The following is a 17725-nucleotide window of genomic DNA, read 5'->3' on the forward strand; positions in this document are numbered from 1 at the left end:
CTGCAGGATTTAGGGGACAAGCGGGACAGATACAAACATGAAGCTCACGCCACATGTACTGTGAGTAATGAAGCCCTTTGTCTCTGACCGGAAGTCTCATGTCTTCTCCCATTGTCGCATCCATGAAAGTATGGTGGGATGACAAGAAAGTCAAGTCAAAGTTCTTGACAGGAATGAGGAAGAGAGAGAACAATCAGGGATCGAGCAGTAGTGAGAACTATATCCAGGTTGAACCATCCGAGTATATGGGCCAGGGCTGCCTGGTTGTTGAGGTTTTCCAGCCGCACAACTCCTGAGGAAGGAAGGAGTAAAGGAGGGGCAAAGGAGCTGGGTGTAAAGAGATGTCAACAGAGGGATTCGTCTCACCCTCCAACATTTTTACAAAGCAGTTCTGGAATAACCTGGGGGATAATCATTGATGAAAAAAAAAAATCAGGGCCTGAAGTCACCCCAAAATCTTGCTTGCTTTCTCCCTATGGCTTTTATCAGTTCCTCTTACAGACAAAGCAAGTGCCGTTAACTGAGTTGCTGGGCATTGGTAACTGGGTGCCCTGCCCCTGTGTAGAACTTCATCTACAATATGTGACATTTAACACAAGCTCAAGGACAGCTTCCTGCTTTTCTACTAGACGTCATGACTCTTCCAGGAAGTTATAACTGAGCACAGCTTTTTTCAGCCCCTTCAGCCTCTTCATCTCCAAGTCTCATAAGAAGTTAAGTCCAAGAAACATTTACTTAGTTTCTTGAATGCACTTGATCACAGGAGCCTTGGTTACAGTCATCAGCTATGCCTCAATGCCATGCAGCCCTAAGCACGCACAACTTACAAAAGAGCTTCAGAGAGATCACTCCATTGCACAGCGAATAAAGGGAGACTTGCACTAAACATTTTCCATAAAGCATCTTCGTCATTATCAGAGCTTGTCAAAACAAACTCCCATCCACACTAATTTTTTTCCTATTTCCTTTGTAAACAAAAATAGATTTCCCTTTTCACTCTTTCATCATTTTTTCTCACCTCATTTTCTCAAGTGAGTCCAATTCACTTCCCACTTCCTCTTTTCTATTCATTTGAGTACGTGACCTAATAGGACAGGGAGGTGACCTAGAGGAAATCAGCAGATGGCTCACAGAAATAGTCCCAAATGGGGGAAAGAAAATTATTTTGCAAGAAAATGGCTTTTTATTATAAATTGTTCTCTTTGTAACCTCTCTCTTTGTAATGAAAAAAAATTATGTATTGATTTCCTTAGGAATTCGTGATTCAGTGCACAATGGGATTGTTCTCTGCTAGCTAGGCTTAGGTTCCTGGAAGAAAGAGAACAGGCAGAGAAGAAAAAAAGCAGTAAAAAGTTTAACCTGAAAACTTCCTGTGTGTCTAAGGAGTAACTCATCTGACTATCAGCTGAAGAGATACTTGAGTTTTTAAAAAGCTAATGAGCATACAAATTCATTGCCAATATTTTTAGCATTTATCTTGATAAAGAGGCAATTCTAGAGGTTATTACAGACCCACAAATCACCCTGGGGGCAGGGGAAGTCACCAGCCTAAATCTCCAAAGGTAACAGTCTCTTAACTCCAGAGTCTCATAGAAGTGACCCAACATTAAGTCACTCTGAGACCAAGAGAGATATTCTCTGTGGAAAAAGTCATCAGCTACCTGTCTGTCAGCCCTACTGCTACTCCTTCAGCAGCCTGACTGCTTGTGAGCTCCACCCCTTGAGGGCACAGTGGCCTGGGGCCCACCAGGGCTGGCTGCATCCCAACTCACTTCCCTCCCAGTTTTATCTCTACCCTGTTCTTAAAGGAAGTCTCCAACTTCATATGACCCTAGTCTTGTCCTTCAAGGTTTTTCATTTTCCATCAAGGACTTCGGTACAGCTTCCTCATCTGTGAACAGAGTGTAATAGTAACAAGTTTCTAGGGTTGTTGTGGACCTAAATGATGATGACCAGGGTAAGAACAGGACTGATACTGGCAAGTAACACAGACTGAGTGGTTTCTACAAGCCAGACACTATGCTGACTACTACATGAATTAGCACCTTTGAGTCTCCCAGCAACCCTAGGAAGTAAATATTCTTATTTCTTCTTTACCAAATAAGAAATGGACACATAGGCAAGTCAAGTAACCTACTACATGACTAGAAAGAGGGGAGACTGACTATAAATCTGTGCTTGCTGTGATGACCAACCACTCACAGGACTAGGAGGGAAGGGAGCAATCCTATCCTTAACCCCTGGCCCAAAAGTGGAGCAGGGAGGCCTTCGAATAAATTGGCACAAAGTGGAAAGGGCTAGAGGCCAAGTTTGTGTCCAAGCCCTCGAAGGAGAATGGAAGTTCAAAGGATAGGATTAGGGTCATAAAGTGAAAATGAGAACTTGATTCCAGGCAGGAGGGAGGGAGGACAGGAGTGAGAGCAAGTTAGCTCATATCTGAAGCCACTCTGATTCCTTGGTCCATTTACCCTTACTACCAGGTCCCTCTACCTGGAGTGTCCGTCCTCACTGGTTAATTTCGTCCCATCCTCTAAAAACCAGCTTAGACATCCAAGTATCCTTCCTTATCCCAGGTGCCTCTTTGGATTTTTTTTCTTATACTCATGACAACCTCAATTCGAAATTTTCCATCTTGTGCCTTTGTGCAGGAGATGCTAAGTGCCTTAGAATCAAGAAATAGGACTTATTATATTCCTATCTCTCCCCTCTGTGGTTAGCATAGCATTTGACATACAGTTTGTGCATCACAGCTCGCTCCTCATTTATTATTCTCATTTAGATGAAGAAAAAGGAGAGATGGAGCAATGATGTGACTTTCTCAGAGTTACCTACAGGATGATGACAGAGTCAGAACTCAGGTCTCCCTGCTCAAGAGAAGTCCCCTCCCAGCACCTCACACTGTACTTGCTGCCTGTGGCTGCTACCTAGATGTTAGCTGAGAACTGGAGTCACGGCTGCCTCTTGTTTTTGGGCTGCTCATTAGTCAAAGATGTGAAGAACAGCTTGAGCCATGATCTGGGAATCAAGAAAGTGAGAATCGTGAATTGCAGCTCTCCAGTGAGCTAGCAGTTCTGTTGCCAAATGGTAAACCTTGTACTACTTGGAGATTCTATAAAAGCTTGAATGGGGAAGACACTTGGCAAGTGGGAGATAGGGAGACATGGCTTTTTTTTTTAATAGCAAATCACTTGTGTCTCGTTGCACTTGAAAAACAAGGATGAGAAGAAGGAAAACAATGTAATAGTGCTGGGGCCAGAGAGGTAACAGCCAGTCAAGTTCTTTCAAAGGATTCCACTGGCAGCAGGACTTTGGTGGCATTGTTTCCTGGGAAGGAAGAGTTACAGGGTTGTAAGGAAGCCACAGTTTGAGGTCCTACTACTCTTACTGTTGGGACTGCAGACGGTGAAGGCTTTTCCTTCTTACACCCAAAAGAACCTTCTTTTTATTCTCCCTGTGGCTAAGCACGCACATATGCTAGACCATTATACAACACCAAGGTTTCAAAGTATAATTTTCAAAAAGCTAAAAAACATAATTCTCATACAAATATATTGTGAGCACGTGTTCAAGATCTATTTAACTCACTAGGAGACAGGCAAGGTGGCAAAGCTGGTTCAAAGGCAGATACATGAAACTGATGCAATTATAGTATGCAAAAAAAATGCTGGCATGAGACTGCTAAATTAGATACAGAATTACTTAATGTTCCCCAGACCAATAAAACCATACCCTTTAGAATTACCTTCTCTGCCGGACACAGTCATTTCTATCTTTACTGGACAAAATCCATTTGTACTCCCTCAGTTTTCTGCATGTTAACACCTAACTCTACCATGTCTAGTCCCTGATCAAAGAAATAATCAAAGTTATATTCCCATGGAATCAGAGAGTTCACACTGAGAGGACACATAGTTTTTGTTTTGCCTGGTTTCTAAGTTTTGGATAAATTTTTTTAAACAAAAGTTTCACGGGAAGAGAAATAATATATCCATCGGTATTCCAAGAGACCCAAAGTATGCGTTGAGTGACTAAGGGAAGTGGGGATGGTGGGGGAGAGGGGAAGGAAAAGGGATCCAGGCTCCAGCGATCATTGTTTTAAAACTTTCTAACCTATTGTGGAGGCTTCTGCTCAGAAAACAATAGACCTAGACTTGAGCATTTTGACCTCAAGTCCCTTGCTGATGGAGATTTGAATGAGACACTTCCCCACAGATCTTAGCTGCTGGTAAAGTGCTATAACTTGCCAAGTCATTCCATCAGCTTGGCTGCTCACTCATTCATTAAATTTGATTTCATTCCTTTTTTTATTCATTCATTCATTCATTCATGCCCAGGCACTATGTTAAGAGTTGGAGATAAGGACAAGAATAAAGAAACACAGTCAACTGCTCCCATGGAGTTCACATTCTGACGGCGGCTGAGGGTGGGATCAGTAAAGGAAGCAAACTGCATTCTGTGGTGGAGAAGAGAAAGTGGGGCCAGCTTTGGAGAGGTTGGTCACGGAGACCTCTCTGAAGAAGCAGCATTCAAACAGAGGTCTGAGAGGTGAGCAGGTGCCAGCCACAAGCAGAGCCAGGACAGGGGTGTTCCGGGCATCGGGAACCTCAAGTGTGCAGGCCAAGAGGCTGAAGAGTGCCTTGTGTGTCCCAGAACCTACGTGAAGTCCAGTGAGTGCAAGGGTGAGGAGCAAGGCAGAGGGTGGCACAAGGAAAACCTGGAAAGGTGGATGGAGGCCAGATAATGAAAGTCTCTGCAGGACACAGTAAGAAATGTTGACTTTGTTCTAAAAAGAACATAAACCTATTAATAGTGGAGCAACTCAATTTGTATTTAAAATGGCCATTCTAACTGCTGCATAGAAATTGGATGATGGGGGGGCGAGTCTTAAAATAGGAAGAACATTTGGGATTTTACTGTGGTCATCTAGGCAAGATATAAGGTTGAAATCAACACAATGACCGTTGAGATGTATTCTGAAGGTAATGTGGAGCCGGCTGAAATTCTCTGGAGTCATAAAACCCCCACCCCTGGGCTCTCTGTGTGCCTGGAGCCTACTGACACCTTAGCCCCCACTCCCCACTGCAGGACCCCCCCCCACCACCACCACCATACCTGCATTTCTACAGGATAAAAACATCTCTTGATGTGTGTTTACCCTAACATTGTCCCAGGAGACAGCCCATCTCACAATACCCTAGGCGACAGGCCTCACACCTTACCCTTATCAAAGCCGTAAAACCTATTGTTCAGAGAAGTCCCTGACAGATCTTGCAACCAATCAGGTACCTGTGCACAAATTGGTCACACAGCCCCTATTCCTGGTGTGCACAGCCCCCTCCCCCCAATAAAAGACCCTGCATGCCCACCCTCTGGCCTGTAGCAGTGTCCCTATTAAATTTTCCTAAACTCTTCTCTGTCTCTGGGTAATTCTTTTACCAACCTGCGTACCATCACCGTGGTGTGGCCACAGCAGGTAGGAGCCCTGTGGGTCTTGCTGTTGAAAGTTGAAGATAAGAACAGAAGGAATCAAGAATGACTTCCGGGTTTATGCAACAGTGCCTAACAGCACTATTTACTGAGCTGGAGAAGACGCAGGGTTGGAGAGCAGTGAGAGGCAGGATTGAGATGATTTGAGTTAGGAAACATTTCGAACTTACTAAGTTTCCAAGTTTGAGTGACTAGACCACATTAAGGATGAGATGTCAAGTAAGCAATGGAATATGAGTCTGGAGCTCAAGTAGGAGGTCTTGACTTGAGGCATCAATTGAATCTCAGCACACCGATGCCAGGTAAGTCTCTGAGAATGGATGGAATCCCCAAGGCAAAGTTCAGGGAGACGAGTGGGCACAGATCCAGGAGACATTATTAATATGCAAGAGGTAAAGAAACAGCATAAAAAGCCCAATATTTCCATGTCCCTCCTAACTTTTATTAAAACCATCCCACCATGACACAATTTAGTCTGTTTCCACCGTAGGACATTCTTAGTCACTGTTGTCAATCTGACTTGTGAGTCATAAGATACAAAGACTGTCAGATGATGTCAAGTATGTATACCTTGGAAATGTTCTCCATCTCACACTTGACATCACTGGACTCCCCAGAAAATAACACAGACGGGCTTCTGAACATCTTTCTGGTACCCTCAAGAGCTCTTCTGAAGAAAGGAGGTGGGGGTGTGAGGATACAGGCAGGTGGCGGGGAGACTCTTCCTTACCTCTTCTTCTTCAAGCAGAATGAGCCGCACCACAACAATGTGAATTGCATTGCCAATGCTTGGGCTGTGGAACAAGCCGGTGACCTGGAGTCAGAAATGGAAAACCATTAGCCTCACATGGAAAGACACTAGACAAATGCTGGAAGAGGGGACAAAACAGAACTGCAGTGCCCTTCAAATAATTCCTTACCTTACAGGTCAGGGGTTTTTGGTGGAGGGCAAAGACGAGTGAGATACTGTCAAATGAAAAGGTAGAAAACCTCAACAATGCAAGAGGGAAGCTTGACATTAGGGGTTATTATTTCCAGTTCTAGTTCTAACTACCTTGAAGAAATCATGTTCTACTTCTTTGCCTCCATTTACTCATTTGTGAACTAGCATAAATCAATGAGAAAAGAAAAAAAACATACTAAAATGATCGAGTCACTGGATAAGTAACCAGTAGAAAATACACACTTAGAAATTTTCTTAGGATACACATTTTTAAGAGAAAGATTAGTTTGTCCTGAATTTCCATCCTTAATTATTTAGGCATGGAATTTATTTATAAATATAAATATAAATACAAATATGTATTAGAAGGACCAAAAAGGGGTCTCGTGTTCTCAGTTCTAATGACATCTCTTCACCAGCTGCCCCCGCCCCCATGCAGTCGGACGTACCATGTTCATGATGGTGAGGATGTAGGACTCCACGTTCTCACTCCCGTGGTACTCAACCATCTTCGTGTCAGCCACCACCAGCGTCTCCACCCATCTCTCTTTGCTGATGGAACGCCGAGAGAGGCTTCTGCTTGGCAGGTTGTTCCTTTCCCACTTCTCTCGCTGTAGCTCTTGCTTCCGGGAGATGCCAAGGCTGTCTAAACATCAACCAGAATATAATGGGTTAATTCTCTCTCTCTCTCTCTCTCTCTCTCTCTCTCTCTCTCTCTTATATTTCTCACTTATGTTTTTAAAGATGCAAGGCTGTAAGTTTAATTTAGTTTTAATAATGTGCAATAAGAATGCAATATTCTTATATATATGACCAAAATGCAAGAAGAGATCAATTGAAATGAATATGATCAAAATAAGTGAAATCTGAATATAACAGGGAGGCTCAAAAGTACTGCTTTGAAATAGCCATTATCTATTTCATTAAAGAGATCCCTCATTATTAAAAAAGATATAATCAAGAATGGGAACTTTCTTTTCCTTCTCCTCCTCCTCTAAATTATTCAGTGCTTACTGGGAGCAAGGCAGTGTACGAGGCTTTGAAATGCCCAGTTGTTTATCCTCATGAACCTCTGAGGGACATACTGCTATCTCCATTTTGCAAATGTGGAAACTGATGCTCAAAGTGGCTGGTTAAACAACTTCCCCAAAGTCACACAGCCCCCTGTAATATCAGTGGACGATCCAGGATTTTCTATGCCCCCAAATCATGCATTTTCACATACATCATATCATCTCCCACAGAGTAAATGTGCATAAAACTGGAGCACATGTAAGCTGGAAAAGCTGCATGTGGTTCAAGACATCCTACTTCAAAGGTATAAAAAGAGCTGGAAAGGATCTAATGAAGGACAGTAAAATTAAAAGGGTGACTAACAGGTTTCAGTATGGAAAATATTTAATGTATGAGGATCATAGTTTGGAAGGCAAAACCCAGGAGAGACTATAGAATCATGAAGAAAACTGGAATCATCCTCAAACTCCCAGAAGTTAGAGAAACACCTCTTTGAAACTTGAAAGAGGTTTATTTAAAACCAAAATAAGAATAAAGTGCTGCTTCACACACTGGGAAGCTTAACCCAAGGGGTGGTCAAGTCTAAAAGCTTTCAGTGGGCTCAGAATGGCGTAGGCAGTTGATGAAAGATGAATTTACCAAAAGGGCAAACAAGGAAAGAAGCCTGGGTTGATGGAGAAACAAAGTCTGAGTCTTTGAGGATTTCTATCAGGAAGATGGCCACACACCTTCTATCCTACTCTCATCGGCACCCAGGACCCCTGGCTGGGGCAAGACATGAGAGCAGAGCAGCAAACCTCACAACCCCGTCCTCATCTCCGGTGACGGCCATCCAGCCTCAGTTTGAATGCTGCCGGAGCAGGGGGCACCCACCACCTGACAGGCCGTCTTGTTCTGTTAGACAGCTCTCTCCTGCACCAAGCTGAAACCTCCTCCCGGAATTTCTGCTTATCAGTCTGGTCCTGTTCTGCAAAGCAATCTAGAACACCGGCCCCTCCTGAGGCCCCGCCTCAGACACGGAACTGGGACAACTGAAACCTTACTGTCCATACCCTCCCTTCTCCCCACGCGCTCTTTGGGTTGCAGAGTTGATGACATTGGTTTTCTGTGTAACGCATCACGGTTCCTCCGTTTCACCGTGTGTGAAGTTGGAACACTGCCACGCTGAGTAGAATTTACCAAAGAAATGAGACATAATCCTAGGTGTAGGGAAGCCCTATGAAAGCTTACATACGGGGAGACAGTTAAGCCCTCTTTGGTGGTAGAATAACTTTTTATGGTCCATCTGCACTTACTTTGCATGGATAAGTATGACTTTGCTAAGAAATCTCCAAAGACTTTACACTGATGGTTTCTAACTCTGCACCACTTCCTACCTTCTGTTTATCACCCTCTCATCTCCTTTTGAAGCTCATGGGAACAGTTTCAAACTACTATCTGTTTCTAAATCTTTCTGCCCAAGCCAGGGAGCAAGCCACACTCGAGCCCGCGAGGGGTCTGTTTCTGGAAGGGGTGCTAGCCGACTGGGCCAAGTAGAGGAATCCCGTCCACACGGGCGAGGTACGACCGCCTCCTCTCGGCCTCCTCCTGTCCTTGCCACGTGGGGGTGGATCTCCTCCAAGGTGCAAGGATGCTCAGTGCTCCCCATGAGCTTGTGTACTTGGGCAACCCAGTGCCTTCACGAAGCCCTTGGTGACGTGGTCTCCTTGTCTCACTTGGCCCTCAGGCTGGGCATCATTCCCCTAGGCATGGGTCCCCTTGCATAGCCCTCAGCTCTCTGCAGTTGACCGTGCAGAGACCGTGAAGTATGCAACCCCTGCGCTCCAGGCTGCAGCCTTGAGTCCCTGGCTGTCTGTGGTCCCCCCACCACCTCTCAGGCCCTCAGGCGTCTAAGGTTAGGGGCTGGCAGGAGGCCGGCACAGGTAAGACACTGGTAGGATAAAGATGATTTCTCTGCTTCTCCCAGTCGCTTCTTTCTTTTCTCTCTTCTTCTCTCCTTCCCCTCCTCTACCTTTTATCTCCTTGATGTTGAGAAAAAGAGTTTAAAGGAAAAAAAAAGAAAGTCATGTTTAAAGCCCATCAGATTATATTCATTTTTTTCAGCAAATAGTCAGGTGAGTTACTCAGTAAACGGGCCTGTAGGGGGAAATGTGGAGATGGGGAGAGATGGGGTCTGGTAAAGACATATATCTGTTTAAAAGTTTTCAACTTACACTAAGCACTTGCTGAAGGTCAAATCCTGTGCGAAGCACTCTGTACCCAATACCTCATTCACTGTACCAGCCAGACCATCAGAGACGCCCTAATATTACCACCTTAGTACAGATGAGGAAACCAAGGCTCAAAGAGATTAAGTAATTTTCCCAGAGTCACATAGTAAATGACACAGCCTAGATCCAGCCAAGTCTGCCTGACTCCACTGACAGCAACAACCAACACGTATGGACCAGGCCCTCAGGGCGAGCCCTACTCTGCCTTCCTGTGACTTCCTGTGGCAAAGAAGTGAGTGACACGATCCTTGCACTGATGTGACAGCCAATCTAATTGTGGATAAGAAGAATGAAAGTATGAAAATGTCTTGATTAGGCTGCAAAAAAATTCCCAAGGAGAGAGATATCAGTTCTATCACAGACAGTGCCAGAGCTCCGCAGAAGTGGTGGGATTTGAACTGGACCCTGGTGGGATGGAGTTAGGAAAGAGGATCATATAGATATATCTAGGCTGACTTCACTGAGTCCTGATGAAGTCATCCAAGACTCAGCTAAGGAATTTCAGAAAGTACAAGAAGCCAGCCCTACACATTTATCCTCAAGGCCTGATGACAAAGCCAGACAGTCCCTCAGGGGCAGGTAAGGTGCCAGCAATTCTGGGAAGCTCCCCACCCCCTGGCCCTTACACACACACACACACACACACACACACACCCGCTGTCTTAGCTCAGGCTGCCATAACAAAATACCATCAACTGGATGACTTAACAGAAATTTCTTTTCTCACATTCCTGGGAGCTGGAAGGTCAGGATGCCAGCACGGACAGACTCTTTGAGAGCTCTCCTCCTGGCTTGCAGAAGGCTGCCTTCCCACTGTGCGTATGTGGAGAGAGAGATGGATCTCTTTTTCATCTTCTTAAATGGCCACCAATCCTACTAGATTAGGACCCCACCCTTATGATGTCATTTAACCTTAGTTACCTCCTAAAAGCCCCCTGTCCAGCTACAGTCACACTGGGAGTTCGAGCTTCAGCACAGGAAATGCGGAATGACACAGCTCAGTCCACACCACACACGCGCTGTTTAGAGATCCCTCCCTGGGCAGGCCTGGGGCTGAGCACTTTCTGCACTGCTGTGGCTTCCTGCTGCTTGCGGGACTGTCCAGTGAGGCTTTAAGTGCCTGAAGGACCAGAGCTCCTTTAGCTTTGCACCCAGCGCCTAATACTGTGCCTGGCAAACAGTGACACCCAATAAATGCTTGATGCATGGGTGAAGGAAAAACTGATGATGAATTGGAACAGATTTATGATCCACAAATAAAGAAGAATGGCAAGAGTTATTCACTTCCATGAGATGACTGTTTCAGTTAGAGGATTCTCCACACTGAGACTGGGGAGTGTTTGCTTTAAGGGGAGAAATCTAGCCAAATGGGCAGTGTAAATAAGGACACTCAAGTTAGCTTTTTGGAATTTTCTGGATTTTTTTTTCCTTAGTATTTTCAATCCAAGGTTGGCTAAATCTGTGGTTGGATGAACTCACAGATACAGAGGGCCAACTGTATTTAATTCTCAACAACTATTTGAGGTAAGTCTTATTATTGCCATTTTTAAATGAGAAAAATGAGATGCAGAGAGGTTACACTTGTTCAAATTTGTTCAAAGTCTCATAGCCCATAAGCAGCACATGAGCACTTAGATGAGCAGGTCTGGATCTCATTTAGGACAGTGGCATGGAGACAAGGGGTGGGCTTCCTGGATGTCACTTGCCTGGAAAAAAAGGAAGATGAATGTCTTAAGTCTGATAGCTTGTCCAGGCCCACTGCTGACAACCACCCCCTCCCCAGCCCTGTGGGCTTGGTCCTGAACCACTTCTGCGTGGAGCCACTCACAAGTCTCATGATCTTGGACAAGTGTTCTCATCTCCACCCCCACCCCACTCCTATGTAACGAGGAAATTAAACTGAACTCTGACTAGGAAATTTCATTTTAATTATGGAACCCTTTCTTCACACACAGATTTTGCAAACAGCAAGGCAAAGAAAGTGGCTGTGATGTGGCAGATGGCCCTGAGGGGGATTCCACATGGCACAGCTTTAAGCCATTAGATGACACGATCTCTTAGAGTCCTTTCAACTCTGGTGTGTCGAGTTGAGTAAACACACCTTTCCATGACTCAAGCCCAACTGGCAGCAGTCTGCTACCATCACACAGTTGCACCCAGGACCCTTCTTGGCAGAACAGTGTGGCCTTTCCCAACAGAGCTGAATGTCAAATCTGGGGCTCATATTCTTTAGCAAAAATGGCTGAGCTGCCAGAGGTGTTCCCATCTTCAGGCAGCTTTGGGTAGATTCAAAATGCCTCAGCCAGGACACTCATTTTCATTCAGAAAAGTTTACCTCATTCACTGGGAACCAAAAATACTTTTACACTTAGGTAATAGACTATCTGTTCCTCAAAACTGGCCACTATTCAAGTGAAAACATCTGTCTTTAAAGATCAACAAGGGAGGCTACATGAGTCTAAGCATCAGTAACTAGTAGATGGCAAAAGTAACTACTCCCAGGTTAGGGGTGTGGACAGAAAGTATAAACACTTGAAAAAACAAAAATGAAATATGCTCTCCAAGGGCTGACTGGTCTTGCCTTATGAAACCCTCACTTCATTTGAACACACCACTAAAAAAGGAAGGAAGCGATTAATCATTCTGGAAATGTGAAACTTCCCAAAAATCACAACGTAATTACATCAAGCAGAGGTGAAAGGTTTCAGGATCTCTCTGGACAGTCGATCAGAATGAGAATTTATAAAACAATCTGGTCCATTATCATTTTATTTTAAATGATCAGTTTCATTCATTGCCAATGCTTGGAATGACAAGGAATTCTGAAGGTTTGAGATCTCATCCCACACACTTTCTTTCCCTTCCTCATGTTCCAGCAGAAATGTACTCAGGCATTTCTCACAGTGAAGACCAGATATGGAGGGGGCAGCTAGGGGCAGAAGGAAAACCAAGCAAAACTGAGTAATCAATCAGGGATAATGAATCCCAGCACGTGCAAAGTTGGCAGAACTCTGTTGACACTCTCCTTAGCTTGTGACTGAGGGATTTGTGAAAAACCCAGGGACCTGCACACTTCGCCCAAGGCACCATGAAAAGCTTCTGATAGTCTCAGGTCCTCAGTGGTGAGCTCTCCTTTTCTGAAGGTATTCATGAAGAGTTTACTCCTACAGACTTACATTTTCGTGTAAGGTATGGAATTCTACTAGCCTATAAAACTAATCATTGTGAATCTCCAAGTGGGGAATCTAGTACACTGTTTCCCAAGATTTCTTGACCTTGGGACTTGTCTTCAGAGCTCCTATTACTACCCAGTGTCCCATGTCTATCACTTGGGAAATACAGCTTTAAGGAAGACAAGCTCAGGAAGGAAATTAGCTTAAATGCCTGCTAAAGCCTCTTGAGATTACAAGAATCTGTCATCCTAAGATTATGTGCATGGAAATAAAGGGGAAAAAAGTCTTGTCCAGGAGCTACAGAGCAAGAATAGAAACCCAGGTTTCTTCACACCGATTATGCCTTCTTCTCAGGTCTTGAAGATTTACATATTGGTAGACCAGAAAGACCTCTTACTTAAGTCGCGCCATTGAGGCCCACCCTGGAACTCCAAATCTACTTTCCTACACTTTCTGGCAGCACTTTTAAAGATTACCAAGTTCTCTAAACATGATATGTGCTTAACAAATATGATGCAAATGATTTAACAGGCCTTCCTTCATGCTCACATGGACCTACAGCCAACTGTTGACATAGAAGGAAAAATGAATCAGTTCTATCTAAACAGATTTAGGCCACTCTAAGGTGGTGGGCAACCTAAGGCGGGGACCCTCTCAGTATCCCTTCCCCATCTATTCCTTCTCTGTTGTTTGTATCCGGTCTTAAAACTACCATATCGAAATACCGTATCATGCCTAAGGCAATCTGTGTCTGCCTTTACGATGACAGTGTCAGATCCCCAGTTGTCCCAATATTTGCTCTTCCTCTTTGCTTTTTTGCCGGGCACATGGCCTCCTGGAATAAAGACTAAATGTCCCAGCCTCCCTTCTGACTAAATTCTGACCCACAGGACACAGGGAAGTGCTCCATGTAACTTGCAGAACTTAAAGGGAAGGATGGGTACTTCTTTTCCTCTTCCTTCTTCCTGGCCTGAATGTGGATGGTCTGGACAAGGAAGTGGAAGCCAGATGTCACAGAAGATAGAACAACAAGATGGAAGACAGACAGGCAGAGTTCTGAGGACTGCAGAGCACTACACTGCGCTGGGACATTTTCTCCCCGAAGCTCATTGATGTGAGTGATGAACAAAAGTCCATTTTTCAACTAGAATGGAAGAGGGCTGTTTTGTTTGCTTCTTTATCCCCAGCACCTAGAATAGTTCCTTGTATTCAGTAACAATATTTAAATAAGTAAATTGTATTTGGGGTTTCCTATTATACCTAAACATATAATCCTGAACGATACGATGACTTACCCACCCCCTCCATGCTTGTAAGCCTTATTTCTTCTCATCCATAACCCTCGGGGGTAGGCTGCTTGCATCTCCAAGTGGTAGTATTTGATCCAACCCCTCAGCTCAGCACGTTGATTAAATGTAAATACATAGTGGGTTTTCTTTCAATACCTCCACTCTGTCACTAGCAGGAATAAGACGGATCCCCCAGTGGCTTCTAGAAGCAGTACGTTCTTAAAGACTTCATGCCCATTCTTGTTCCAGAGATGACAATTCCATGAGTCAAGAATTCTTAAGAGATTTAAAGATCCAAGGTTTTGTGGAGAGGGGAAGAAAACACTATGCATGGTTGGGAACCTCAATTCATAAGCACTTATAAATGCAGCAAGAAAATTCTCGGTGATACCTACTGGCCTGTTCATTTATTAACATTCTGTCCCATGGCATCAAAGGCTCAGCATGTCTGTTAATAAGAAACCTAACAGTCAGCTACTTCTGCGGCCGCTACCGCCCAGATCACACATGACTGTTTGATATTTCATTTCACCAGCTTGGCTCCAGGGCTTTAATAGGTCCAAGCTCTTCCTGTACCCCCAGAGTCCCGAGTAAAAAAAAAAAAAAAGTTAACTTGGCAAGATAGCAACAGTCATGCTGAAAGTCACGAATAAAGAAATCTCTGAGCACACTCATCAGAGAAATAGATCACAGAGACCTTGAGAAACCATCTGTCCCATCTTTTGAGGACAATTCCAGCCTGATGAGATAATTTTTATTATATTTACATCTGGTCATATCTACATACATACGGGCATATAACACATACATATGGACATATTTACAGTTCTTTTCCTCTACTTAATGTTTAATTTCACACTAATATAACCTCTTGCATGAAAATTTATTACAAGTATAATATTTATATTCATACAGGTTTTGTAACTGGTGACTAGGTTCTTGTCTTGTCTCAGAAACAATTCAGAGATGAGATATGGAGGTCAAGAAAGCAAAGTGAGGATTTATTAAGCAATAACATGCTCTCTGGGAGAGCGCAGGGCAGGCTCAGATGAGTAGCTGCCCTGAGTTTCCTTGGCAAGCAGGTTAGATGGGGTGTACAAATGAATGGGTGGAATATTCATTGGGGAGCAAGGGGTTTGGGGTTGTATTTCCTGATTTTCACCACAGTTCCACTTTCCCAATGGGAGGAGGAAATTTTGTCCTTACTTAGTCTTGATTGGAAATATCATAGCGTTGGTGTGGGATCGGTACTTCTCATCTGTAAGTCTAATTTTATTGTAATGACAGCATGATGAGCAAAAGGTTACATGCAGATGCCAGGGATTCCCACCTTTCCCACCTTTCCTTGTCTGCCTCCAGGACCCCTGTTGCCTCAAGATAAGTGACTTCTTGTCAGTCTGAAGGTTCCTGCTTTTCTTTGTTTGCCCAAGGACTCTCGTTGTTAACAAGATGTATGGTTTCCTTACAAAGGGTTTCCCATTTCTCTGCTCATATCTAGCTGTCTACCTATTTTAACAGTTTCAGAACATTGTTTTTCTCCTAGTATAGTATGTGGCATCCTCCTCTACCCAGAACCTAGGCCAAAGTAGGTCCATTCCATTTCCTTACACTTTTCCTCTGCAGAATATTTATTTTATTAGTTGATCAGTCTGATTGGTTTCTAGTACACCCCTCCACTGAGAATGACACTTTCAAAGTTTTGGCTTCACACATGCATCTCCCTCTAGCTCTCGACCTTCTTTCTGTGAGCTCAGAAACTTGTTCTCAGGTTCTGATGCATGGACTCTGAAAATGCAGAATTCAGAGCTCCAGGGAAGCCACTGTCTTTCACATTTGGTTAACCTCTGGTGTCTGCATTCTCATCTTTTTTTTCCTGTTCTTTCTTCTTCTTCTTTCTCTTTTTAACCTCAGAGAATGCTCATATTCATGTCCAGTCTACTATCTACAACTAAGGAATTCTTTTTTTTTTAAAGCTCATTATCTAGAATTGTTAAAGATTCCCCCCATATTGGAGGCAGGGGCTAGGGGTTTCTAGTCTCCAATATTTTTGTGTCATTTTTTCATGGTAAAATTCAGCTTCGCTAGTGTATTCTAAAGGCACTGATTATATCATTTTTTTCCTTAGCCCTCTGGGTATCACAGATCGGAAGGGGGAACTCAGGAGACATCAATTATAATCCCAGGGGACATTCTATTAGCTGTAATCATGGAGCACTTTGTTTTTGAGACAAGTGTCACAAAGAGACTCTGCAGTTTGCTTTTTTCTAGTAAAGGTCAGGATGATATTATTTTGTTATACATCAACGGCAGGACTTTATTATTTATTTTCTCTATTATCAAATGCAGCAAATAAAAACAGACTTACCACTATTGATTCTCCTAGCTCAAAGCTCTGTGTTTCACTTAACTTTCTTTTGCCTGAGTCTTTTGCCATTTGAGCAGCATCTCTCTGAGACACGAGACTTTCTTTACAAGGGAGAACTGAATCAGTGTCTCAGTCATCTGTGTAACTCAAGATAGCCTACAGCCTAGTGACTTTTCATATGCAATAAGTATTTGCTGAATGAGTTTATGGATTCATTCACCTCATAATGATTTGTGGGGGTGGGGTAAACAAAACAAGAAAAAAAAATGGTAATTACATTCTAGTGAAGTCTAATCTGAATTTTATTATTCATTCATTAAACATGAGCTCCTCAGAGCCTGGCTTTGGGACAGTAACAAAGAGGACTACTACTCAAGAGAAGATGGAAGTAGATAAACCACCCAAAGGGCTCACCTGGGCTCCACAGACTTATTCATTTGTAAATGCTACACTCGTCTTAAATCACTCTCTGAAGACAAAGGCTACATCCAGGGTGACAGGACACTGGGTCCTTCACAGGTCTGATGACAGGTTCCAAAGTCATCCTGGGCCTCCTAAGCACAGGATGGGCCGGGCTGAGGAGTGGATACTGGAGAAGGACCACGTTGGTATCAGGCAGACCCCCGAGGCCCCCTTCATGTCATCTCTCCTCCTTACTCTGGGGAGGAGTTTCCATGTGAGTATAGTTGACCCTAGAACAACACAGGTTTGCTGCACGAGTCCACTTATATGTGGTTTTTATCCCCAATAAATATAGTACCTGTATTTTCATTTTTCAGATCTTTAAATTAACTAAGTATAGGGGAGAGTTTGTGTTTGATTAGAGATCATATGTGGCATCAAAAGTGCAAGGGTTTGAGTCCTGATTCCATGCAAACTGTTTCAGCTTCCTGCCTCTGGGTGAGTCATTTATCAGCTCCCTTGTTTTTGAGGCGCAGACAGCAGTAGGTGGGTTTAACTATGGGGGTCAGCACCCCCAACTCCTGCGCTGTTCAAGGGTCAACTGTATTTCTAATGCTGAACGTATCAAATGACCCGAAGAGGAGAAATAATCTGGAAAGTTGTAGAGGACGTGTCCTGGGCCAAGAGAAAGTCACTCACAGAGAGAACCGGAGTCCACCCATGCAGGGCTGGGGCCACAATCCCGGACGACCAGGGCCATCTGCTGACAGTCAGGGGCTGGT

At 43.9% G+C, this 17725-nt stretch overlaps 1 protein-coding gene across 4 annotated transcripts in view; it reads right to left on the minus strand.

Moving 5' to 3' along the window:
* Positions 1-17725, minus strand: part of ADAMTS12 (ADAM metallopeptidase with thrombospondin type 1 motif 12) — a 287460-nt gene that overhangs the window by 118599 nt on the left and 151136 nt on the right. For all 4 annotated transcript variants that reach the window (XR_004316312.1, XM_032470755.1, XM_032470748.1 and 1 more), the window contains 2 exons: positions 6880-7076; positions 6218-6301 (listed from right to left, as the gene is read on the minus strand). Coding sequence is in view for 3 of the 4 variants with exons in the window: in XM_032470755.1 (XP_032326646.1) it covers positions 6218-6301; positions 6880-7076 (281 nt within the window). In the remaining variant the exon portion in view is untranslated. The remainder of the gene's footprint in view (positions 1-6217; positions 6302-6879; positions 7077-17725) is intronic.

The sequence above is a fragment of the Camelus ferus genome, chromosome 3, assembly GCF_009834535.1.
Source record: "Camelus ferus isolate YT-003-E chromosome 3, BCGSAC_Cfer_1.0, whole genome shotgun sequence".
NCBI classification, from domain to species: domain Eukaryota; kingdom Metazoa; phylum Chordata; class Mammalia; order Artiodactyla; family Camelidae; genus Camelus; species Camelus ferus.